This window comes from Hippocampus zosterae, chromosome 1, assembly GCF_025434085.1.
Source record: "Hippocampus zosterae strain Florida chromosome 1, ASM2543408v3, whole genome shotgun sequence".
In the NCBI taxonomy this organism is placed as follows: domain Eukaryota; kingdom Metazoa; phylum Chordata; class Actinopteri; order Syngnathiformes; family Syngnathidae; genus Hippocampus; species Hippocampus zosterae.
The window spans coordinates 13,695,074-13,720,100 of NC_067451.1; the positions used below are offsets into that span (position 1 = coordinate 13,695,074).

The 25,027-nt window shown below is 42.2% G+C and overlaps 3 protein-coding genes across 6 annotated transcripts in view; 2 read left to right on the forward strand and 1 right to left on the reverse strand.

Annotated features, from left to right (window-relative positions):
• The first annotated feature begins 6,471 nt into the window (after nucleotides 1–6,471).
• On the forward strand, nucleotides 6,472–10,177 carry agtr2 (angiotensin II receptor, type 2). The gene is made up of 2 exons (XM_052058003.1): nucleotides 6,472–6,665; nucleotides 7,132–10,177. The coding sequence occupies exon 2, from the start codon at nucleotides 7,173–7,175 to the stop codon at nucleotides 8,406–8,408; it is 1,236 nt and encodes a 411-aa protein (XP_051913963.1). The 5' UTR covers nucleotides 6,472–6,665; nucleotides 7,132–7,172; the 3' UTR covers nucleotides 8,409–10,177.
• A 2,926-nt stretch (nucleotides 10,178–13,103) lies between these two features.
• LOC127596160 (SH2 domain-containing protein 1A-like) lies at nucleotides 13,104–17,086 on the forward strand. Of its 2 annotated transcripts, none has more exons than XM_052058352.1 (4): nucleotides 13,104–13,169; nucleotides 13,270–13,463; nucleotides 14,269–14,332; nucleotides 16,503–17,086. In XM_052058352.1, the coding sequence occupies exons 2-4, from the start codon at nucleotides 13,327–13,329 to the stop codon at nucleotides 16,758–16,760; spliced, it is 459 nt and encodes a 152-aa protein (XP_051914312.1). In that variant the 5' UTR covers nucleotides 13,104–13,169; nucleotides 13,270–13,326; the 3' UTR covers nucleotides 16,761–17,086. The 2 variants fall into 2 exon arrangements, with proteins under 2 accessions (XP_051914312.1, XP_051914317.1); XM_052058357.1 differs by lacking the exon at nucleotides 13,104–13,169 and adding an exon at nucleotides 14,587–14,642 and having other exon boundaries at nucleotides 13,225–13,463; nucleotides 16,503–16,689.
• A 1,237-nt stretch (nucleotides 17,087–18,323) lies between these two features.
• tenm1 (teneurin transmembrane protein 1) overlaps nucleotides 18,324–25,027 on the reverse strand; it is a 203,797-nt gene continuing 197,093 nt past the window's right edge. For all 3 annotated transcript variants that reach the window (XM_052057442.1, XM_052057450.1, XM_052057432.1), the window contains 3 exons: nucleotides 23,768–24,474; nucleotides 20,511–20,653; nucleotides 18,324–19,792 (listed from right to left, as the gene is read on the reverse strand). In XM_052057442.1, coding sequence (XP_051913402.1) covers nucleotides 19,037–19,792; nucleotides 20,511–20,653; nucleotides 23,768–24,474 — 1,606 coding nt within the window. In that variant the 3' untranslated portion in view covers nucleotides 18,324–19,036. The remainder of the gene's footprint in view (nucleotides 19,793–20,510; nucleotides 20,654–23,767; nucleotides 24,475–25,027) is intronic.

The following is a 25,027-nucleotide window of genomic DNA, read 5'->3' on the forward strand; positions in this document are numbered from 1 at the left end:
GACAAAAACAAAAGTAAGGAATATGTACAGTATATAATAATATAATGACAATATCCAAGAATAAAGTGCTGTAATGATCCACAAAAGAGAGTCGAGAGTAAGACAAGAAATGGCAATGACTTATACAATAAAGATGGACCATTTTGTCTTAATTTAATATTGTATATATATTTTTTTTACTAACCGGACAAACGATGGCTCCTCAAAGCAGATGTGAGCATTTTGTAAGCGGATACGATGTTAAGAGACGTGTCTAATGAGGTCCAGTGTTTGGGAATTTAATGAGAAATGTATGCAGAACGAAGACTGTGACGTACGAGAACAAGATGATGAAAAGTTTATTTGGTTTCTTGGTGAGTAGGGATAAACAGTTCTGATAAGTGCCTGGAATGGTGTGATGGATGTATTTAAACATCAACAGACCTGTTTGCAGCATATTAATAGAAAAAGTAGATCGGTAAATGTTAACATTTATTCAATAAGGTTGCGCATAATGCTCAAATGGATGTTGATAATTCTCCAAAAGCTTTGATGTATTCAAAGTATCTGTTTAAGGTAAGATGAATAAGCAACGGACGGTGTTACAGTCTGCCAAATATGGACAAATTAAGCTGCGGTAAACGTGGTAAAATGAAAATTGGTTTGTAGTTATTCCAAACATTGGGCTCTCCTTCTTTGAAGACAGGTAACACCTTAGCCACTCCCAGAAGTTCATATTAAACTTAAGAATGGTTTGTTTTGTTGCATCAATAGTCCCAAAAGCCTAAAAGACTACCTGATCCAATTTGGCAGAGTCAGCAGGGGTTAAAGGTCAGGTTATGTGTTATGTCAGCTCTCTGGGCTGCCATTTTTATGGTCTCATTTAAGAATGCGCTGTGCTGTTTGGTGACATGGTGTTTAGCACTCTGAAAATTCGAAGCAAAGAAAGAGAGTTGGTTCAAGAAAATTGCAAAGAAAAACATCGATAAGGCCGTCACAGAGCAGCTCAATGTCCTTGTTACTAAAACATTGTATTCAAGTTGGCCGGACGTAACTTGTGGCGATGTAAAATGGCCGGCGGCGGCTTCATTCCTCCCGACGGGGAGTAAGTAACAGCGATATTTCATTTATATATAAGTGCCGGGGTACACCTTCAACTAACAGCCAATCACAAGGGACTTCCTTGAGCTTGAAGGAAATCTGGTTCTTGGACCGAAAAATGAAAGATTGGAAATCTTTCATTGCTCTTGATGTCAGGCTCTGTGCTGTTTCTCACTGTGTGATTGTAATTTTGTATCATCAGTGTGTTTTCCCTTGCACACAGCAATTCGTGCTGTTCTGAGTGTCTTTGCTATTTGTGAACTCTCATAGGTTCATGTGTGCACCACAAGTGGAATGTTTTATAAATTTGATACCCAAGGGACATGAAAATTGTGCAAGGAACAAACCTCCACCACAATCCACTCGTCTATGCTTTGGGAAACTTTGTTGGTGCCACACATGCAATCTGTTAACATCACCAAAGCCTCTTGACGGCTCCTCGGAGGAATTGAACCTCCTAAAAGCAGTTGGATGTCAACCAGCGTAGCGACCCTGAGTGACTTTGTGCTAGTTCACGTGTGACCCAAAGAAATAAAAAAAAAGAGTGAAAAAGCTGTCAGATGAAGACATCTTGTGACCTAATTTTACTCATCCTTTGGAGAAACAAGCATCTGGGAATGGGGCAGGCTGTGGCATCACTTTTTGTGCTGTTGGTTTGAACTGAGGGGATGTTCAACCCCCTAACCCCCCCCCCTTTTTTTTTAAACCTACTGGATGTCACAAACAAGTCTGAATGATTATCCACCGTAGCCATAGTTCACCTGACCAGTAATGTAATTTAATCTACAACTGGCAACATAAATAGTGTGAATCTCATGCTAAGACAATATCATTATTTTGCAATATTATACAGTAAAATGCTTTACTGCATAATTTTTTTTGTCAACACCACCAGTACTGCAGCCAATCAACATGATTTTGGATAACATCATGACGTCGGATATGGATCAGCATGTTAGCTAGAATAAATTCAACATTATCACAATTGCATGGCGACCGGTCCAGGGTGTACACCACCTCTCTTCCAAAGGTCAGCTGCAATCCCGGACATGTGATGGATGAATAATAATAAATATGCATCCATCCATCCATCCATTTTCTGATCCGCTTTATCTTCATAAGGGTCACGAGGGGTGTTGGGACCTATCCCAGCTGTCCTTGGGCAGTATGTGGGGGATACCCTGAACCGGTTGCCAGCCAATCACAGGGCACACAGAGACAAACAACCATCGACGCTCGCGCTCACACATAGGGACAATTTAGAGTGTTCAATAGGCCTTTTTGGAATGTGGGAGGAAACCGGAGTACCCTTAGAAAACCCACGCAGACCCGCGGAAACTCCACACAGGAAGGCCAGAGCCGGCATCGAACCCACGATCTCTGCACTGTGAAGTGGACGTGCTACCCAGTCAACCACCGGGCCACCTAATAATAAATAGTACTTGTAAAATAATTTGAAAATATTCTCCTCAGATCGTAACCCCAATCGCCGGGTGCTGTAAATGTGTACCGTGTTTGTGTAGAGCTTCATGCAAATCATGTCAGCTTATTTTATCCATGACAGAGTTGTGTAACCTGGTGCCTGTAGATGCACCCCACCCTCCCCTCACCCCGTGCCCTGCACCAGGACACAAACAGTAGCTCTGGTAATGTTCTGAGAACTTCATGTTCTACTGCACATCGTCACATTGCCCGCTGTGCTCCTGGAGTTTTCTCGCGCACAGAGGAAGTGGATTTTACAATCCTGACCTCTCACCTCTTACCCCAAGAGCCATATTTTCCACAGAGAGATAGCGTAAAGGGTCCAATTTGTGGTCATTGCCTTCCCAGGGTCTGACCGGCAAGGAAGGACCCCAACCATAAAATAAACACGGAGAACACTTGCCAACGAAACGTACAGTATAAACTTACAAGGTTTAAGCAAGAGCGTTTCAAAAATGAACTGTGTGCATCTCTTTATCAGTGCGCATGAGTTCTCTGTTGATCCTTGACACATGATAATAGATTTATCCTTTATTTGTCCCGCAATGGGGAAATTACAATCAGACAGGAGCTGTGCAAAAAAGCGTCCGCCTTTGTCGAGAGCCAAGCAGAAAACCAACCAAACAAAAAGTAAATTAGGTTTTTGGGCGAGTAATGTTGGAGCTGTCGAAATGTGATTGCAGCAACAGTCGACAGCAAACCATTTTAACGAGCGCAAAGAGTGGAAACAAAATTCAGATAAGCTGCAAAATGATAATGGAATGAGGGGAAAAAAATGCCTGTTTGATGAATGTTCATTAAGGGTTTAAGTTTGAGGTTGTTGCTCTCTGCTCTGTTGCCCTTCTAATCTGCAGCCCTCTACAGAGTCTCTGCAACTGCAACTGTAGCGTCTGATGAGCACACAGCAACAGAGTCGCCTCGCACGGTACATCGATGAGCCTCAGGGTTGGAGCCCAAGTGAAACGGAGGGCCGATTCCAATATGTTTGCAACGGGAAACACATGCTTGAATGCCTTGTATTCTATCCGATTGCAGTGTCTGCTGGTGCACTTCATGCTTTGCGCACATCGATTGTCTGCAGATAGGAGAAAGTCAGCAAATGTTGACAAAGGTCAAAGGAGCACTTTGAGTTAAAAACAAGTGAAAGGAAAAAGAAGGGTTGAGAACATTAAATGTACCACACTTTTATTGGGAGAATATCCACGAACCAGCCACAATATTATGACCACCCTCTCAAAATAATAACATACACACAAAAATATTCCGCTTTTGATTGACACTGTCTGCGAGGTAGTTTTTAGCGGTGTTGATTGCATGTCATTATATTGTGAAAGTGGTCATAATGTTGTGACTGGTCATTTCATACTGATGTGTAAAGCCCAATGGCACCTCTACCATGTTTTTTTTTTTTTGGGGGGGGTGCTGTTTCATTGATCATTAATCAAAAACAACCACATATAGTAAGGTGTTTTAGCTGAAAAAACAACAACCAACTGCAGTAAGGCGTTTTTAACCGAAAAAAACGACCATGTATAGTAGGGCGTTTTTAGCCGAAAAAAACCCCGACCATGTACAGTAAGGCGTTTTTAGCCCCCCCCCCCCTAAAAACGACCATGTATAATAAGGTGTTTTTCGCCCAAGAAAACAGCCATGCATAGTCAGGCGTTTTTAGCCGAAAAAAAAAAACAACCATTTATAGTAAGGCGTTTTTAGCAAAAAAAAAAACGGCGATGTATAGTAAGGTGTTTTTCGCCCAAAAAATGACCATGTATAGTAAGGCCTTTTTGGACTAAAAAAACGACCATGTATAGTAAGGCATTTTTAGCTGAAAAAAACCCTGACCATTTATAGTAAGGCGTTTTTAGCCCAAAAAAACGACCATGTATATTAAGGCATTTTTGGATGAACTTTTTAGCCGAACAAACGACCATGTATCGTAAGGCGCTTTTGGACAAGCTTTTTAGCCGAAAAAACGGCAAAAAAAGCCTTAATATACATGGTCGTTTTTTTCGGCTAAAAACGCCTTACTAAACATGGTCGTTTTTTTCGGCTAAAAACGCCTTAGCATACATGGTCATTTTTTTCGGCTAAAAACGCCTTACTATATATACATGGTTGTTTTTTTCCCTGCTAAAAACGCCTTACTATACATGGTCGTGTTTTTCGGCTAAAAATTTCGTCCAAAAACGCCTGACTGTACATGGTCGGTTTTTTTTCGGCTAAAAACGCCTTACTATACATGGTCGTTTTTTTTCCCCTCCAAAACGCCTTACTGTACATGGTCGTTTTTTTCGGCTTAAAACGTCTTTCTATGCATGGTGGTTTTTTCGGCGAAAAAGTGCGTCCAAAAACACCTCAAAACAGAAGTAACAGTGTGCTTTATCCAGCAGAATTAGGCAAAGGATAAAATAATAATAATTGAGGATCTGTTCATCCTCCTTCATGAACCGGGAAGTAGCTTGCCTACTGACAAACAGATGGACAGACACAAACAAAAATCCTGTACAGCATTCCGACTATTTTATAATTAGTGCATATACTTTTGGACTTTATAACTACCATTACAAATGTCCACTCAATCTAGAAAATTGTGATGCTATAGGCCTAATAACACTGGTCAACAGCGAATGTTATGCTGTGTGTGTGTCCCAAAATGTGTGTATATATATATATATATATATATATATATATATATATATATATATATATATATATATATATACATTTTATTTATATATAATTATCTGAGCAGTCAACTTTCTCACAGCTATTAGGACACGTCAACTTCTGATAGATAGTCAATGGAGCAGGGTGCACACACATCTGAACGGGTGCGTAAACAGAGGCCTGCATGGCAAGGTTAGATTAAGTGTATCAGCTTGACCAGCTCCTGCATTGAAGCAGACATACATGGCCGCTCACACCATTGATCGTGTAAAATCTGCGATGTAATCAGTCATAGAGCTTTGCATGCATCCCTCATTAACTTGCACCCGAGGCTTTAATGAAAAACCACTGGAGAGAATCTGCGCATTCACAATTTTTGTACCCCCCTTCTTCCTTTCTGCTTCCCAGCTCTACTTTCACGGCCTCCAATAAATGCTCAGCCTCCTTCTCGTTCATCTAAACGTCCGCCCTCCCCCGAATGCCCCAGCGGCTGGCTTGACTTCCTCTGAGACAAAGTAAATATTTCCCATGGCTTATCTGACCGCTGGCAGAGGAGGACAGTGCGAGGATAATTAACAAGTAGCCTCCATATGACAGGCCCCGGTGGGGTTAAGATCATGTGGCTACCTTAAACCTCACCAGGCTTTCATCAGCTCAGGACCCAACTTGAAAATTCTGTTTCTTCTTGGTTCTTTTGTTACACCATCTCATGCTTATTGCATAACACCAGAAAGCCACTTTTCTCAACTCCTCTTTTTTATGCATGATGATGAAAACCTCCCATTCATCAAGGCTTAGAACTTTGGCTAGCAATCTCTATGGGTGTCTGGGTGCAAGAGGAAAGAGGAAAAAGAGCAACATGAAAGCCAGTTATGCTGCGGACCACGACAATTTGAATTTTCATAACATTGGCCAACGCAAAATAAATAAATAAATAAATAAACAAAAAGAACAATGAAAAACACAGCGTATCAGAATCAAATAGATGCAATAAATTGTGATGAGCAGAAAGTCTCATCCAATGAAAGCCCAATGAAAAAGGCTATGCGGCCGCATGCGTGCGAAACTCCCATCTTGACTTGATTCTCTCGTTGTTTGTTCTTTTCTTCGAGACCAAAAAGGAGGGGAAGAATGAAAACAGTATATTTGTGCAGATTGGCTGGTGTCCAGGTACAGCTCCGCCTCTCTGACGATGACAACGTGACGTTGTGTGCACCTTCCCCTGTTGTGCAATCATCACGGGGGCTGTAAGACCTCCCCGCAGCCTCATCTGGTTTCTCAGAGGCTTCAGACCGTGTCCGGCGCTCACACCCTCCGAGGCATGACATGTTTCAGGATTCTTCATAGCGAGCGGGTCAATGCAAAGACATGGACTTCAGCCAAATGAGGCATTAAAAACAGCTCAACCTATTGGACTGGACAAACAAACATTTGAGGTAAAATATGTTATTGCTTCAATGAATTGCGTTACTCTTTGTTGTTAGTTTCATAAGTCTAAACATCCTTATTTCATGATGTTGAAAAAAATGTGGTCATGTAATCCCCCGTCTTTGCGTCCCTTGACAGCCTTCTTTGAATTTGATGACTCCTTTACTAATAATGTATTCTTCCAATGCATCCAAAGCAGCAACTTCATCTCGATCCCCCATCTAATATCAAATACAATGATCATATATGCCATGAAGGTTTCAAAACCTTACTTTCAGGTATGAATATGGAGTGCATGTTTCGGTGAAATCCGAGACCACCAGCACATTTTCGTTTGGGTTTCGCCGCAAGAGTTTTTTGAACTCGTATTGATGGCCCAGTAAAATATCTTGAGCCAAATGCTAAGTTTGGCTCACAGAATACCAAATCGCTATCCATAAAAGGCAACTCAATCTCCTTTTTGTTTCCCTCTAGCTGAGCTTGGAGCGCTGAAAGAAGCGGAGTGGAATTGTTCCATGATGGCAGTCCCGAATGACAGCTTCAGTTTGAACTCCACCTTCTCGCCTTATACGAGCAAAAACAGTGAGAACGTGTCTGGTTGCGCAGACTGGCCACGGGTGCCTATGACCACCATCATCCCCACTATCTACAGCATTATCTGCGTTCTGGGCATCATTGGCAACACCCTTGCTGTGTGTGTGTTGGCCCACACCAGCGCCTCAAGGAGAACTGTAGCCAACACGTTCATGCTGAACCTTTGCATATCGGACCTTTTGTTCCTGCTGTCTCTCCCGCTGTGGGCTGTCTACTACTCGCAAGGCTACAGCTGGCCCTTCGGACGAGTGATTTGCAAGATCTCCGGGAGTCTCCATAATCTCAACCTGTACGCCTCCATATTCTTCATCACTTGCATGAGCATGGACCGCTACCTTGCTCTGGTGCACCCACTGCGCTCTCAGAGTGTTCGAGACCTGAAACGCGCCAAGCTCATGTGCGTCCTGGTGTGGGTTATGGCATTTGCTTGCACGGCGCCAACCATAGCGCTGAGGGACACTCATTATATCGAGGCGTTTGACGTGGAAGCTTGTGTGATGATCTATCCGGATCCCATCTGGTATCGGAGTCTGGCCTGGATGAAAGTACTCCTGGGCTTTTTGCTGCCGATGCTCATCATTACTTGTTGCTACTGTGCCATTGGCAGACATTTCTTGGCTGGTTCTGGCCTCATAGGCCTGCAGAAACCGTCACGCTCTGCCAGCGCATTTAAATGCTCAGGGTCACAGGATAACTGCGGTAAACCGGAGAGACCCCCGACCCCCTGTGTGAACCCTGGCTCCGGAGGAGGCAGACCCATGGAGGGGAGGGGGCTGGAAAGGGTCCTGTGGACCGTGGCTGCTGTTGTTTTGGCCTTCTTCCTTTGCTGGTTCCCCTTCCACTGTGTGACTTTTATAGACATACTGAAGAGTGATGACTGGCTGGACGGTTGCTGGGCCCAGTGGGCCATCCAGAATCTCACTCCCCTAACCCTCTGCTTGGGCTTCTCCAACTCTGCCATCAACCCCGTGCTGTACTGCTTCATCGGGAACCATTTCCGGGGCCGACTGGGCACTCTTAGTAAGGGTCTGTGTGTGCATTTGAAGGCACGTGAAGAGGATCACAGTCAGAAGAGGGGCTCCTTCAGCACTCGGCTCAGTTCTTTCTCCCGAAAACTCAGCGACTTGAAAGATCTGGCGGTTGTTGACGCCAAATAGGTGACTGAAGAAAGAACACTGGGCAGAACAGTGAGGAACAAATGAATGTAACCCGGAGGTTTCATGATATGACTTCTTTCCGTGTCTTTGGACAAAAAGAAAAATGAATCCCTGGCGAAAAAAATACTTCAGTTCAGTTGTTGTGCCTTTAGGTGTCCTCCGTCATTGCACTGAAAGGGTTAGGTAAATCGACATAACTTTGATGACGACTGTATCTTCTTCTATACATGTTGTTCAACAAATCAATTGCACCACCTGTGCGATTTGTGCATTTCATGAAATCAAAATCACCACTACCGTGGGGTATCACTCCTCCCTCACCATCAAGACTTTTCTAGGTTCTAATGTCCACTCTGAATCTTATCCCTGTGCTTGTGGTCCTACACCCTCCCCTCACCCCCCAACCCGGATTCCGACTTCCTATTACAGATTATGGATTTTTGCACGAATGAAAAACAAAAGAGGAAAAGAGCATCAAATATTCTGCCTTGACAAAGATATAAATGCTCAGTTTTTCTTGACGCTGTCCGAGAGGTATTCATTTAACAATTTATTAGGTTGTGAAAACGCACTTCAACATACTGAAGGCTGTGTCTCATATTATGACTTAATATATTTCTATATCCACTGTACCTAATGCTATCTCACAAGCTATTAAAAGGGGAAGTTTCAAATGTTTTGCTTTGCTTTGCTAGTGCTCAACTTTACTTTGCCATTCAGGTCATACCACTGGAAAAAAAAATGTCACAGTGTTATGTATGCCTCTTCATAGTGTTATATCTACCGTAGCTAAATCCAAGATACTCAAAACTTGGCCAGGGCATTAAGCAGAAATCATTTGAGGTTTAACGGCATCTACAATTGTAAAACTTTATTGCGACAGTACACTGAAAAAAAATGTGATGAATTCACTCACTTGTATTATGTTAGGTGGTTACGCACAATAAAACCATTTGGATCTAGATAAACAAACATTTTAAATCGATATATAGTCTAATTAAAAAAAGTACCGGAATCTAGATGCTTTTACTTGCAAACATTTGACAAAATAAATTTGAATATATTCAACTCACCATTTTTTTTCAGTGTACTGTCGCAATAAAGTTTTACAATTGTAGACGCCATTAAACCTAAAATTATTTCTGCTTAATGCCCTGGCCAAGTTTAGAGTATCTTGGATGAAGCTACGGTAGATATAACATCAAGAAGTGGCATACCACTGTGACGTGTTGTTTCTAGATTATGTTTGAAGTTATCGGATTCATTTAGGATGGTGCACACAACCGTATTTCTTGCAAATGACATCATAATACCAAGCAAAACAAAAACAAAATGAAAAGCATTGGGAACGACCATGATCAAGTTTTATATATCAGTAAAGGTTGATACACTTGTTTGTAAATCAGATTAATGATATTTAAACCGCTAAAACATAATTATTAATAAACATTGAACACATACACAGTACTTATCAATACCTTGATTTCTGACTTTACAGCGGAGCATAGTGAGCTCAAATTTGGGTGAATTCAGTTCCCCGACATAAATGGTGTAATGGTAAGAGCTCGAGCTCACCCGAGGTTGAATGTTCTTTCATGACAGGTGGTCTAATACATTTGTCAAGAGCTGTATTATAGCAAAATATGGTCATTAGGAATACCAATCCATAGTATAGAAAGTTCTATACACTGCATTAACATTGTATTATTTCCAAATATAATTAATAGCAATGTATTTGCCTGAATTAAAAAATAAAATGAAAAAGATGAGTCCCTCCTACATATCAACGCTGCCTATCATTGGCTTTCTTCAAATGCTCTGATCATGCATTCCACTCCAAACACTTGTGTTGTGCTAATCAATGGAGTGTCTCTGTCTGCTACTTGTGTCTGGTATAGATCCTCCACATACCACACTGACCCTGGCCTGCCCCTGTGTGTGCTGGAAGCTTAGAGAGTGTTTGTACAGGTATGTGTTTTCCCTGCTGAAAGCCACACAACAAAATTACTGCTAGTTCTTTTGTGCATGATAAACAATTTGATAGTAGCGGCAATGAAAGATGTCCTTTTTTTTTTAGATGTGTATTTTCTATTTTATATAGATATTTGTTCTGTGGCACGGTAGAAACTGGTAAGCACATTCTGTTCACAGTGCATAGGTCCTGGGTTCGATTCTGGCCGCAACCTTACTGTGTGGAGTTTGCATGTTCTCCCCATGCCTGTGTGGGTTTTCTCCGGTTTCCTCCCACATCCCAAAAACATCAGTGCTCTAAATTGTCTCTATGTGTGATTGTGAGTGTGAATGGTTGTTTCTTTACGTGAGCCCTGCGATTGGCCGGCAACCACTTCACGATGTATCTCGCCTACCGACAGCATTGGGATTTAATTGAAGTGAGATATTCCTATAATCCTGTAATGGCTGCAAGTTTAATTTGAAATAAAAAAAAAACATTGGCCGACAGGGAAGCTACTATACCGTTCTCCAGTATCATCGTTCGGCAGGGCAACTTCATTTATGTATTTCATACAGAGGGTACTCAATGTGCTTCACATAATAACTAAAAAAAACAACAAGATTTAGGAAAATTTAATATAAAAGACCTGGATTTAAAAGCATCATTTGGCATTTTCTATTTATTTTTATTTAATTTATGGTCAGCTGTCAATGTTAGCAAAGGGTAATATGCTGCTTTGATCGCAAAAAGCCTGGGCCAAGGCAAGTTGCCTCTTTTCTTATGAATGTTAATTAAAAAAAGACCTACTTCTGCTTTACCAAGTATCTGTACTTTTATTTAAGTACACTGTGAGTTCTTTTACCACAGATTATTACATATTTGAAACTAATAGGCAGACTGGCATCTTTTACCTATCATATTCAGTACTACCCAACCAAACAAGGGTAAAAAAAAAAACCATTCTCAATGCAGCTAATCTTTCGAATTGACCACTGAGTGGCGCTAACATGCTGCAGATGCATTCGGCTGTCAGACAGGACGTCGTGCACGATGCTTACCCATATAGTCAACCCAGAAGCCCCATGTTCATGATCTTTGCAAGCTGAGGGAAGAAGAGACCTGATACAGACTGATCACTCGGCGGCTACACTTGTGAATGTAGAAACCTCTAAACTAATCCTGGCCGAAAAATTCTCAGGGCCAAAACCGTTGCAGGCTGCTTACCCACACAGTCAACCCAGAAGCCCCACGCTCATGATCTTTGCAAGCTGAGGAGAAGGAGAGCCGTGATACAGATTGATCACTGGGCGGCTACAGTTGTGGATGGAGAAACCTCGAAACTAATCCCGAGTGAAAAATTCTCAGGCCCGAAACTGTTTTCGGTACGAGCTTGTGGTCATATGTGCCAAGGACGCCATGTAGGCATATGTGGCCTGCTAGCCTGTAATGACATCGCAGATGCTGTAGCACCCGCTTAACAAAATGTGCACACGACACTCAATATTTTAATCACCAGATCCTGTTTACAGCAACGCTTGACACAACAGCAACTCTGCAACTGACAGGACAGATTGCGAGAGGAGTTTGGAGCAGCGCTGCACGATGTTGAGACACACACGGCTTCATTAGCTGCTTCCTCGCTGTTCTGTGGCTGAGGTGTACGCGTCCTTGACACGCGATCAATAGAAGGCACTGGTGAGCGAGAAATAAGAAAATGAAACGTGGGTGACTCTTGGGGCGCCTGCTTGCAAATTTGTGAAAACAGCGATCAAGTGTCTTTGAGCTCAAAAATGTCAAAACTGTACAAATGTAAGCATGACTTGCTGCTCATTGTGCTGTGGATGATGACTATCTTTCACACCTCTGAAACTGCTTGGTGTTGTGCTGTTTGTTCTAAATGGTTCCCTTTTTTGTTGTATATGCAACGAATGACACAATATTGCAGAAATAGAAATACAAGGAACTTTTACTTGAATATCTCTTTCTGTGTTTCATTTGGTGGATTTAGTTCAAGTCAAGGTTTATGTGTTCCAGGACTACAACCATGGAAGGTGGTTGAGGGACCATCGCCACGTTCTCTCACTGAAAATACAGATTTTTTTTTTGTTCGCCACATTCTTCCATCAGTCTCAGAGTCATATTCCCCCGCCTTCACAATGAGCAATGGAATTTTAATGAATGTCAATGTGGTGGGTTCTCAGCAATGTATATCGTTGACTTCAGACTGAAACATTGTCACAATAATATATTTCTTTTTTTTTTCTCCACATATCTACGCAATTGGTTGGTCCACGTGTGGATGTTATATGTACAAATTATTGGCTGGTGTGAAGGGTTGAAAACGGCTTGCTAGAAAAAAACATTTACAATTGTGAAGAGATTTTTGTGTATTTGTTTTCTTAGATATAATTTGAGTGAATGAGCCATTGATTGCAATATGCAAAATAGTGTTGGCCGTCAGAGACTATCAATCACTATAATTGGCGGTTAGCTAGCGAAACAGTACAGGTGGTACGAGTAGAGTTTGTACACAAAAGCAAAGCAAATTCAAGTAAATTCAGCTCAGCAAAATGTTGTATTGTATTTTTATAACAGCTACCCGCCCACCTATATGGTATGTTAAACCAATTGAATAAATTCTAACTACCCGCTGCCTCATTTGCACTCAAGAAAATGAGGCAGCATTTTCTTGTACATTTGCACTCAAGAAAAAAAAGGGGGGGGGGGGTAAAGGGGGTGAGGGGAGGCTGCTGAGCAATGAGCCACATGGTTCAAAGTGCGCTTGCTGCCGTTAGTTTCGGATCGGGGTAAGAGAAGACATAGCCTCACTGCCTTTCAGTTTGGGCCATACAGGTCACTGAACCAAAATGTAAGAAGGAGAAAAAGGGAGACCGTATTGTGTTTAAGTTACAAAACCACAACAAAGCAGTTGTGGTATGTAACTCCACTTCTTGAAAAGCTAAGATGGAAAATCTATCAGTCTACCACGGACCCATTGGAAAGAAGGAGGGCGAGAGGCGACTGGGTCTGGATGGACGCGATGGATGCTTCTTGGTGCGAAACAGTGACTCTGTACCCGATGTCTACTGCCTTTGTGTGCTGTGAGTAAAAGGGCAACTATGACTTCTTCTGAGTAGGCATGCAGTGATCACATAGACCTGACTGGTAGCTTGAGCAGGTCACCTTGAAACATATAGACAGATTAGATAGATAGATAGATAGATAGATAGATAGATAGATAGATAGATAGATAGATAGATAGATAGATAGATAGATAGATAGATAGATAGATAGATAGATAGATAGATAGATAGATAGATAGATAGATAGATAGATAGATAGATAGATAGATAGATAGATAGATAGATAGATAGATAGATAGATAGATAGATAGATAGATAGATAGATAGATAGATAGATAGATAGATAGATCATTATATATATAGATATACCTTTATATACTGTATATATACATACACACATAATTACACATGCATATATACTGGATATCAGGGGTGGGCAAACTTTTTGGCTCAGGGGCCACATTGACTTTTAAAATGTGAAGTAGAAAAGCGATTACTGAATTGGAAGTGGCTCACTCTCTAGGGTGCTCTCTTTCTCTCTCATTACAGGCACTGCAAAATAAAGTCACAGTGGTGTTGAACGCCAGTCATTGCAAGTAAAAATGGAATAAATTGCGGCAATTCACATCAAACTTTGTACTGTATTCTGAACCAATCTTTGGCGGACCGGATTAAAAAGCCAAACGGGCCGGATCTGGCCCGCGGGCCGTAGTTTGCCCATCCCTGCTGTATATACATCTTACCCTTTTTGTACACATTGTGTGCGTATGTGTCTGTGTGTGTGTGTGTGTGTGTGTGTGTGTGTGTGTCTGCGCGCGCTCAGGTCCAACGGAATTGTCTTCACATACAGACTTCAACAACATGACGGAGGATCATGGGCCGCAGAGGTAAGATTTCTAAACGACAATCATTTGATTGACATCAGTTTATTGTTGAGCATAGCAAGACACACTGGGTAGGGTAGTGCATACTTGATCTCGACCCTATTCGTCAATTTTGGGATCAACTACAGTAGCGATCGCAAACCATTGTAGTGTAACGTAAAATCTCAAATTAGAAAAACCCAGAGGCTTTGAATTCAGCATCCACACAAAATTGTGCTCAATTCTGTGTCCACAAGTATTTGTCTCCATTGCGTTAGGTTTCATCTTCTGACAGGGATCTCAATACTTTTCCTCAGTGGTGCCTTACATCCAGGTAAATAATTTAGTGTTATTAGTCGTAACTTATTTTTACACATGTATTCCATTGTTAAAATGTTTCTGAAAAATAAGGTTTAATCTCGTTTCTGATGGTGACAATTTGACCCGAGGGCAAAATTAATAAAATTTCTATAATTTCCAATAGGAATTTTGGATTTGAAAATTGAATAAAGTCGAGGTCAAACAGATCTTTGTCTTCAAATGTGAAAGGCTCCTTTGATTTGTATCAAGTTGTGATTTTCGAGGAGGGAATGCTGTGTAAAATCAGTGCATGTGAAATTGTGAAATAGTTGTAAATGTCAGAAATTGCAGCCTGTGGCTGAGGAGGTGTGGAGGAGGGGAAGGTGCATGGCAAGGGGCTATCAAGCGATCCCGGACATTAGCAAAATATCACCAATAACTTTAAGATAAGATAAGTTATCCTTTATTTGTCCCACACTGGGGAAATTTACAGCCTCCAGCAGCAAGAATGTAGGTAGAAAGAAGAAAGAAGAAAAAAAACAACAAACGCCTCAATTAAGTGCAATATAAATACAAAATGGATAAATCACAGTGCTATTTACAATTGTCTTTCACATCATTTAATTATTATTTGTATTTTTATATTTATTATATAGTTATTATTATTATTATTTACATATTGTCCGTCCTCATGCTCTGTCTTAGAAATGTTTTTGAGGGGGCATCAGTCATGCACTCGCCCCAGGAATCTACTGTGCTTTGAACACCACCGATTCAGTTGATCTGAGAAAATAATTTATCAATGTATTTTGGAAGATGCTGTAGGGGCATGCTGATTTCTGACGTGGCTATAACCCCACAATAGCCCCCGTGATCGAGCTCTTTGGATATGGAATGCAGCATTGCACCTGATAGAATTTCAGATGATTGAAGCTGCGAACATATAGTGACATCTTAATATTGTCTTGTCTCTGCCTGTTGTGACACACGTGCTGCGTGCTGTACACTGACACTATCAATCAAGCAGCACCGACGAGGACAAACATGGATTGCGCTACAAGCTCAATATTCATAACCAATATTACTTGAATGAAATATTTTTCACAGTAATACTTGCAGGCAGAGAGAGAGAGAGAGAGAGAGATAGAGAGTGAGAGAGAGAAATGCTTGGAGATTTGACAAACACACTCTCCGTGTTAGATTGAATGATTGTAAAATGCATTGAAGTAATTTTTTTTTCAGTGTGACCGAAAGGAAAGAATCGAAAGTAATAACATCGGATGAAAGCTTCTTACTTGACAAAGCCACACTATTTCCAAATGTTCAATGTAGCTCACGCAAGTGAGTGAGCTTCCATTTTGCCTGGTGTACGGGATCACTTCCAAACATTTTTGGTTATTTTGAAGACACATATGTTTGTGTCGTTTCAATTTTAATTGGGTCGCAATGGAAGCTCCACAGATAATGGCACATATTTAAAAAATGTGCTTGCAATCAACATGAACAATTGTTTTGGGTTTTTTTTGGTTGTTGATAAACAACATGTGAAAAAGCCTATGGGGAGTGGAGAACTCACTGTCTGTATTTTCCTAATTTAGCCACCAATGCCCCAGTGCTTTATTTTCCCATCTGCTATCATTGGTTACTCTCTCTTCTATTAATACTCTTTCATGAGAGTTCTGCCAAATTGATTGAGTCATATATGAGACATTTTTAAAATCTATCCATTAGATATCTATGTAGGATTTTCATTCTCTACTATTTTGTTCAGTACGGGTGGCTCTTTTCATTCAAACTAACCATATCTTCTCCTAATTTTTTCCTCATGATGTTAAGATGGAGTCTATGAATTCTCCTCTGCTCTGGCTTTACTTTCTTTCTTTCTCCCCCCCAGACGATTCCTGGTGTCCCGAAACGACATTTCCGTAGCATCAAGAACTTGATAGCAGCTTTTCAGCAGCCCAGACAAGGAATCGCCTCCCCTCTGCTTTACCCTGTCACTGCCCAGGGATGGGTACAAACACCCACAGAGGCGCAGACGCCCAGTAATAGCCTGTCACCACCACACAGCAGCTCGAGTACTCTCCTCCAGTCGTATGTTGCTCAGGGACAGGAAAATGAGGGGAAAAATGTGATGGGAACTCTTGGCTAGCCACAAGGTACAGTACAATATATTTGAAGGACTGGTATTCATTTCAAACACAACCTCTGATTGTCTTTTGACACTTTGTCATGTTTTGTTGACACAGAAGGTCTCTATTCAAGCCCTTCGCTTGAATCACTTTAAATCAAAATTCACTCAATTAATGCCGTTTAATGCAGCATAATTCCTATTTTACAGCTTTAACTCAATGTGTATTTCAAAATATATTCATACGAACCTTTTTCCATTCATGCAGAGTGAATCAATTCAAATGTTCAGCAAAGATACCAATTCATCAAATAAAACAACGATGAGTAACTGTGGGCCTCACTGAATACTTGCAGTGTTTTTTTTTTTGGGGGGGGGTTCACACAAAAAGTCACCCGCCTTACTAGGAAATGTGATGTAAAATATTCATACTGAAACTTTCACATTACTGTTTACATACATTGACAAGAAATGTATGTTTATGTGAGTGACAAGGAAAAAGCATATTCGTGCAATATGCTGTATAAATGAGTTCTCGTTCGCTCTTTGACACACCCGCACCCAGACATATGCAGACCCACATGGGAACAAAATTCAATTTGACATATTGAAGTGCTGATCTCCGTGGCTAGAGTGCTGACTGTTGGGGCAGGATGGGGAGGGTGTGCGCTACTGTCATTTTTGTGATTGGCATTACTGGCTACTCTAGAAGCAAAAAATAGAAGAAGTAGGAGCGTGAGACGGGAACAGAGAGAGAGTGTGAGCATCCATTCGGCCGGGACGGTGGTCTCCTAGCAACCGGACTTTCCCTCTTTTCAGCACCGAGATGACGCTGGGCACTATCTATCTAATGAAGCATATGGTTTCGGAAAGGAAAGGAAGGCGTGTCGCAAAGAGCTAGTGGTGAACGTATATCACCTGCTTCCAGTCGCAACATATGCAGCGTGGGGCTCTGTCATCCGCAGCCCATGAGAGAAACACAAACAATTAATGGTGGGCAGATGGTGGAGTGACGCAGGGAGGGGAGGCATGTGGCTAGGGGGAGGCAGATGGAGGAGGAGGTGGAAGAGTGAAAGCTCGTTTAAAAAATCTTAGCATAAAGTTATTTTTTTTTTGGGGGGTGGAGAAGAAGCTTGGAAGTGGTTCACGTGGATCTTGATTGGCATTTCCTAATGAGACCAGACAAGCTGTAGAGTACGCTGTAGCCAACTCCAAGGTGCTGCCCCTTCTGCACTCACCACCCACTCACTGTGCTTCAGCTGTCACATTTCTTCCACCCGACCCTTTCCTCTTTTCTCCTCGTCCTCCTTCTTCTTCTTTTCCTGTGACAGATGAGTGTTTCTCACGCAATGCTCAGTTGGAGCCATAACGATGGGCGATAATGACAGCACAGATTTGAGAGCGACAATCTCCCCAAGACGAGAACAAAGCGTGGACGACAAATGTTTTGCAAGGGAGGCAAATGAGGACACACATAGAAGTTGCAGAGCCAAATAACAAGCCAGAACGCCATCCCAGGGAGCACTGGGATTATTCACACATAATAACTTTAATCACCATTGGAACCCCATAGAGTCAGATTCATTTTTCAGTGAGAATATTGACTATAGCCATGTATAATTCTTTGCAAAAATGTAACTGCTCTTTCTATTGATTAACAATACTGACACTTACTTATGAACAACAGAACTTCCAGTTGAGCACTTTTTTTTCCTCAGTGTGAAAGCACTGGCTATGTACATTCTTGATTGGAGTATACACACGCATACAAACTACTGTTGGGGCACAATAGAAGCAGCGACCCAGAAGAGGTTCCCTCCTCTTTTCGGGAAGTATCAGTCGACAAGGCCTCTCTTGCACATGACGTAAACGGGAGTATATCCGGAGTAATTGGCAACTCGAGTGCTCTTGATTTGAGTCATGAAGGAGATAATTTACTGGCAACCGTAGAAGTCTTCAGCTTGGGTAAATTAGAACAAAATCGAAAGTGAAGAAGAGTGTTTAGGATAGCAGAAGCGTCAGTTAACTCCCTGGCTAGCAGGGATACAAAAAGCAAAGCCACAACCAGACCACACTTGCTTGTGCCACTGTTAGAAACCAGACAATAATAATAAAATACCATCATTCTGTCACAGTTGAAGGCAATTTTGGAAATCTTTTTCCCCTAATCTCTCGTCCTGTTCTTTTTTGATGATGTCACCTTTTTTTTTCATACAGTATAGAAAGGGTAGAACAAATTGGAGTCGAGTAGAAACAGGCAGTCTTTGGTGGGCTGGGATGGGAGAGCCGCTTCAGTGTTACCTGCCTCCCACCTCGCTTAGAGTCATGAAGTGGATGTTGTAAGGGCAGTCGGACAGCTCTGTCTGCTGCTCTACAGGCAGAGAGTAGTAGCCGTCGTAACCCTGCACACGTCCGGCAGACAGCAGCTGCTGCTTCTCCACATCGCTCCACGTTCGGCTCCCCGCGTCGCCTAACTCCACTCTCTTCCTCTCGTGGTCCCATGCCCCCTCCACTGCTCTCCGCCGAGCCTCCTCCCTCACCCTCGCTCTTTCTTCCTCCTCATTGCCGCCGTAACGGATACACAAGCACAGCGCCCCTTGCTGGAGAGTGATGTCAGCGAACCGACGAGTCCTGCCGTTGAGCATGGCACTCATTTGCGATACGCTCACGTTGACTCCACTCTCTAGGACGCGCCCCCCGACCCCTAAACCCAAAGCGAGGTCTTCCTCAATAGGTCGGGACTGCAGGAAGTGGTGGCTGTCGCAGCCGTGCACTGTGAAACTCAGCCCGTCGAGGTAAACGGCGCCGTTCAAAATGGCAGCCACTCGCCGACTGTCCTCGCTGGCCACACCGATAACTTCGGCGCTTACGCGGCTGTGGGAGATGGCAAAGCGGATGCTGGGCCCGAGAAGAAAGGGCCGGGAACCAAAGGGAGGAGGCCGTGTTGGTCGGTGGCAGGTTGAACCGACGGGTGCTGTGACTAGAGGCAAACGCTCCAAAGAGATGAAACGTCTCAGCTGCCTGCGGAGCTCACATTGGATTCCCAAAACCACCTAAACAGAAGAAGTGCAATTATTCGACTTCAACCTACTCACGTTTTGGCATTGACGAATTCACATATTTGCAGGTTGTTCATTTATTTTATTTTTTTTAAATGAAAACCCTTTTCTTTTTAAATATATATTTTGTCACCATTATTCCTGTGTGTGTGTTTGTGTGTGTGTTTTATTTATTTATTGCATTGTGGGTTTTATATCAAAAAATTTAAGAACGAATACCAGTAACCTGTATGTATGATAATGAACATACAGTCAAAACTCGGTTTTCGAACGTCTGTGTTCTCGACCAAATCGGTTTTCGACCAAAAATTCGAGTTTTTTATGCCTCGGTTGACGGACGAATTTCGGTTCTCGAACAAACTGCGTCACTTGACTGCTCTCGCCTTCCTTACACGAGGAAGTCACGCTTCCTCATTTAGCGTTCCATGGTGAACAGACGTGTTCAATAAAGATTTTTTTTTTCAAGAAAGAAAATATGATGTTACACCAACTTTTTCCTAAAAAGGCTGATATTTTATTTATTATCTCGAGTGGGTTGAGGTTTTAAATACTTTCCGTCAATTTAAGACCATGTGTGTGGGGCTCTGAGGCATTACAAGTGAAAACAGAAAACAGAAAACATTGAGCTTTTCGATCCGAACATAGCAATGAATACCACTTCATGTCTGTGTTTGTTTAGACTTTGCAAATAGAACAGCAATGGGGTATCCACCTTGCTCGAGTCCCAGTCTTGGGTCTTGGTTTGAGTCTTCATCAGTTCATATGTTTGTTCCATGCGGCTGATCTCAGGCTTTGGGAAACCAGGAACAACGTTGTGAAGCTGGAAGCCAAATAGCTGCAACCAGCTGCCAATGTCTGCACATAAATACAGAAATATATATTTTAATATACAGTATATATATATATATATATATATATATATATATATATATATATATATATATATATATATATATATATATATATATATATATGTACATTTTATTTTATTTTTTTGTACACAGACACGGCCACATATAAAAGGGCTGTAAAAATTAACACATTAATAACGCAAAGCCTCTTCAATGCAACTTTTTGTTTTATGGTTGATCGACTACCACCTCTTATTTGGCCATCCATCACAAACGTCCACATCTGAATTACCCTCGAGAACTGCACTGCGCTTTAACCACGACACACAACTTGCTGCCAGAGGAGAAAGCTACAGCGGATGAGCCATTTAGACTTTCAAGCATTGAAACCTGTTTCTGCTTCGAAACCATTGATTGGACTGAGCCAATCATTAGCAGTTACCAACGAGCTACTTGTATTTGTTCCAAGGTTCCAGGTTCTTGGCCTGGGTACATGCCAGTCTTGTTTCTTGGAGTGATTCCAAGTCACTTATCTTTATTTGTGAGGCGTATTTTATTAAGTCTACGACATCATCATTGCCCCTTTTTGTAGCTTGTTAGCCAGGAAACTGTCCTAAACACACACACAGACACAGGGCGACCTCACAGTGCAGAGATGGAGGTTTCAATTCCGGCTCCGGCCTTCCTGTGTGGAGTTTGCATGTTTTCCCCGGAGCTGTGTGGGTTTTCTCAGAGTACTCCGGTTTCCTCCCACATTCCAAAAATATGTATGGCAGGCTGATCGAACACTCTAAATTGTCCCTAGGTGTGAGTGTGAGTGTATGTGTGCAATGCGATTGGTTGGCACCCAGTTCAGGGTGTCCCCTGCCTCCTGCCTGAAGACGGCTGGGATAGGCTCCAGCACGCCCCAAGACCCTTGTGAGGATAAGCGGATCAGAAAATTGATGGATGGCTATATACACAGACAGACAGACAGACAGACACACACACACAATCGAAAGCAAAACAGTCATCAGACTGCAGAGTCAACTCGTTTCGTAACTGAGCAAAATATGCTGCAGAGAATCAGTTGCATCTCTATGACAAACACATTCACTCTTTAATGACCAATAATATTGCAGATCACAATAGTCCAAATAAATGTTTAATTGTTGTGAAAGACAGATGACCCGACCTACATGCTTCATTCACTCTGATAGTCCGCCATTCCATTTCCCTCTCTTGTTCAAGCTTTTGTTTCACCCCTTGGGGAAACAGTGTGTTCTTGACAGACAAAAGAGGACAAAGCATGAAATCTTGTGTTGAAAAAAAAAACAGACAACAAAAACTAAAAAACAAAACAGAAAAACAAGACGATCAGAGGCTGTCCTGTTTCTTGCCTGTTTTCTTCAGTCTATTACATTTTCTCTGTCTGACACAGCCTCACCTGTGTCATCTCATTCTCAACGGCAGATGTTTTCAATGTGTGTGCGTGCGTGCGTGTGCGTGTGTGTGAGTGAGTGCGAGAGATAGAGAGAGAGAGAGAGAGAGAGAGAGAGAGAGAGAGAGAGAGAGAGAGAGAGAGAGAGAGAGAGAGAGAGAGAGAGAGAGAAATGGAGTGTGGGCGAATGAGTGCAATATCTCCCCTAAGTGTGCTGTAGTTGTCATTTGGCACTTCTCTCATGTCTCCAAGTACAGTGCAGTACTGTTCATCGCAGTACGGTTAGGATGAGTCGATTCTCCTCTGCAAAGTAAGTAGGCGGGATGGCAATGTAAAAACATGTTTAAAAACCTGCAAACACAACAACGTGCACTGGGGATTATTTTGTAAACCATCAATCAAACACTTGTACTCCATCAACTCTTCAAATGCTCAATGGACTTTCACTTGTATCGCACTTTTCTACCTGGAAGGTACTCAAACCACTTTACCACTGTAACGTCATTCACCTATTGATGAGGCGGCGTCATAGCAACCGAGGGTTCAATATCTTTGCTCAAAGACAATTTCGACATGGTGCAAAGGCTGAGGATTTGAACCCACAACCTTCTGGCTGGGAGACGATTTTTTTCAGGTGAGACTTGCTTCCTCCATTTGGGGCAGTGAGCTTTAAACTATGCATCAGTTGAATCAAGACAACACAGTAGATCTCCTATGTTGACTTCCTAGCCACTATAAGGAGACGAAATATATTGGCAGGAATATAGAGCCGTAATTCCCAGCCGGGGTGCCATGTCAACCGAGAAAGATTCACATCGGTGCCATGGGAAAGTATTCAATTTCACTTAATTGATCCCCAAATGATTATTCATGAATTACAACTCGTATATCTTTGCTCATCTATGCCAGGCACAGAAAAACAGAAAAAGCACAACAAATGCTGTGCGTTAGATGGCATAAGAAACAATGAACCCAACTAGTCCCATTCATTCAGAAGAAAAAACTGGTGAGATTTCATGTGTGTATATCAGCTTAGTGTTGAATTAATCAAGGTCCAGATTTCAGACTGAGTAAATCACTTTATGAGTAAATGAGAAAACATCATTCTTGTTTCAGTATTCAAAACGATTTGTGACATTTTTGTTTGGTGAAGAATCACTATTAAGATTGAAATAAAATGACGACTCAGTAAATGTTGGGAAAAACTGATACGGACATCTGTATGTAAGTGAAATAAAAGAATGCGATGTCCAGTTTACAGGGTAACATTTTTGTCATGTCTCGCCATGTATCCACAAAGCATGAACATTGAGCTGCAATGATGTAGTAGCAGCGGCTGTTGAACCCTGGCTGAACAAGCACAAGATATAATGCCTCTTATTAGCTGGTTTTGGTGGAAAGGTGTCAATAGCGAGGAGAGCAGTAGCTAGTTCAACAAGTACCAATCAAAGGCAAAGGGATATTTCATTCTTTAGTCATATAAAAAAATTACAATTCGACGTCAAACTGTCGACAGACAGTCGGAGGCTTGGTTCCACCCTTCACAAGCAAACTGCAACCGGTACCTTCATAAAAGTCGGAAAAACCCTATTCAACTCAATCGAATCATCTCGCTTGGTACGGATAGCGCTCAACTGTGTGTCAGTGAATTCGTATTTCATAATGATACGAACGTGTGCGCGCATGTGAGAGGCTCACCTGTTGTAAACTGCGTCACCTCCTCCACTTTCCCCACGGGGCAGTTGTTTTTGAAGGCGTATAAGTTAAACGGTCTTGGCTCCTTGCTCAGCTCAACCCATAGCTCATGGTTGGGTGAAGTCCAGCGACCAGCTAGAGTGTCATAATCCCGCCTACCCAGGTGGACTAGCCGTGTGAGAGGATCATACAAGCCTCCGTGGAATCCGATGATGAGTTGGAAGTCAGGGTTGGTGTCCTGATAGACTTCTCCGTAGGGGGTGTAGAGAATCTCTTTGACCAGTCGGCCCTTGCTTGAGAAAACGGCCGTTGGTGTGCCCACACTGTCACAGGCGACGTAGTATTCCTCCCCACTGCTCAACTCCATGGCGATGAGGTGACCCTGCAGGTCGTAGTACAGCGACGTGATCAAATTGCTGCTGTGGTTGTACAAGTGGCTAACCCTGGTCGGTTTTGAAAGATCAGCATAAAAGAACTGCAGCTGCTCGCCCTGGCTTGTCTTAGTGGCCACACGCCGGCCCAACCCGTCGTATCGGTACCACACGGAGTGCTCGGTTGCTCGGTTGAAGACACGCATCAGGAGCCCATTGGAGTTGTAGTCAAAGAGGTCATTGGCTCGCTGACGGAGGAATCCGTCTTCATCCACGCTGTATTGTATCTCACCGAGGTGTGTGATGCGGTCTCGCTGGTCATAACGCAGCGGAATCAACCTGGAGTCAAGCACACCAGAAAATAGGCTTTGGATGCATGAAATGCAAAATAACGAATCTGCAATATGTGAACATTCTAATGTGACTTTAAACGCCTCGTGGTTGGAGATACAACGTGGAGCCATGAAGATTTTTTTTTTTAAGAGCATAATAAATCATCCTTCGGGCAGTAATGATGATGGAAGGAAAATGACAATCTTAATTTCCTGCAAAACAACTATTCTCATGTTGGCGCCTGGGGAAAGGTTAGATGCACACATCTTTCAGGCTGTAAATCGGAACCATAAAAACATTGCCAGTTTATTTACGTTGTAATAGTTAGGTGTAAAATTGACCCGTTGGGAACGTGTCAAATTTCTCAAGACTGCTGAAAAGCTATGATGTAATGACTGGCTACAAGAGTTGACCGGTTTAGGTCTGTGCCATTCACGTTAAGTAAGAGCACTTAGTCAATTTTGAATAAACTGCTTTAAAAAAATAAATAAAATCACTTTGACGGCCATTGGCTTATATTGAGGGGTTACACACACTGGTCTGGTCACGTTCTATTGCA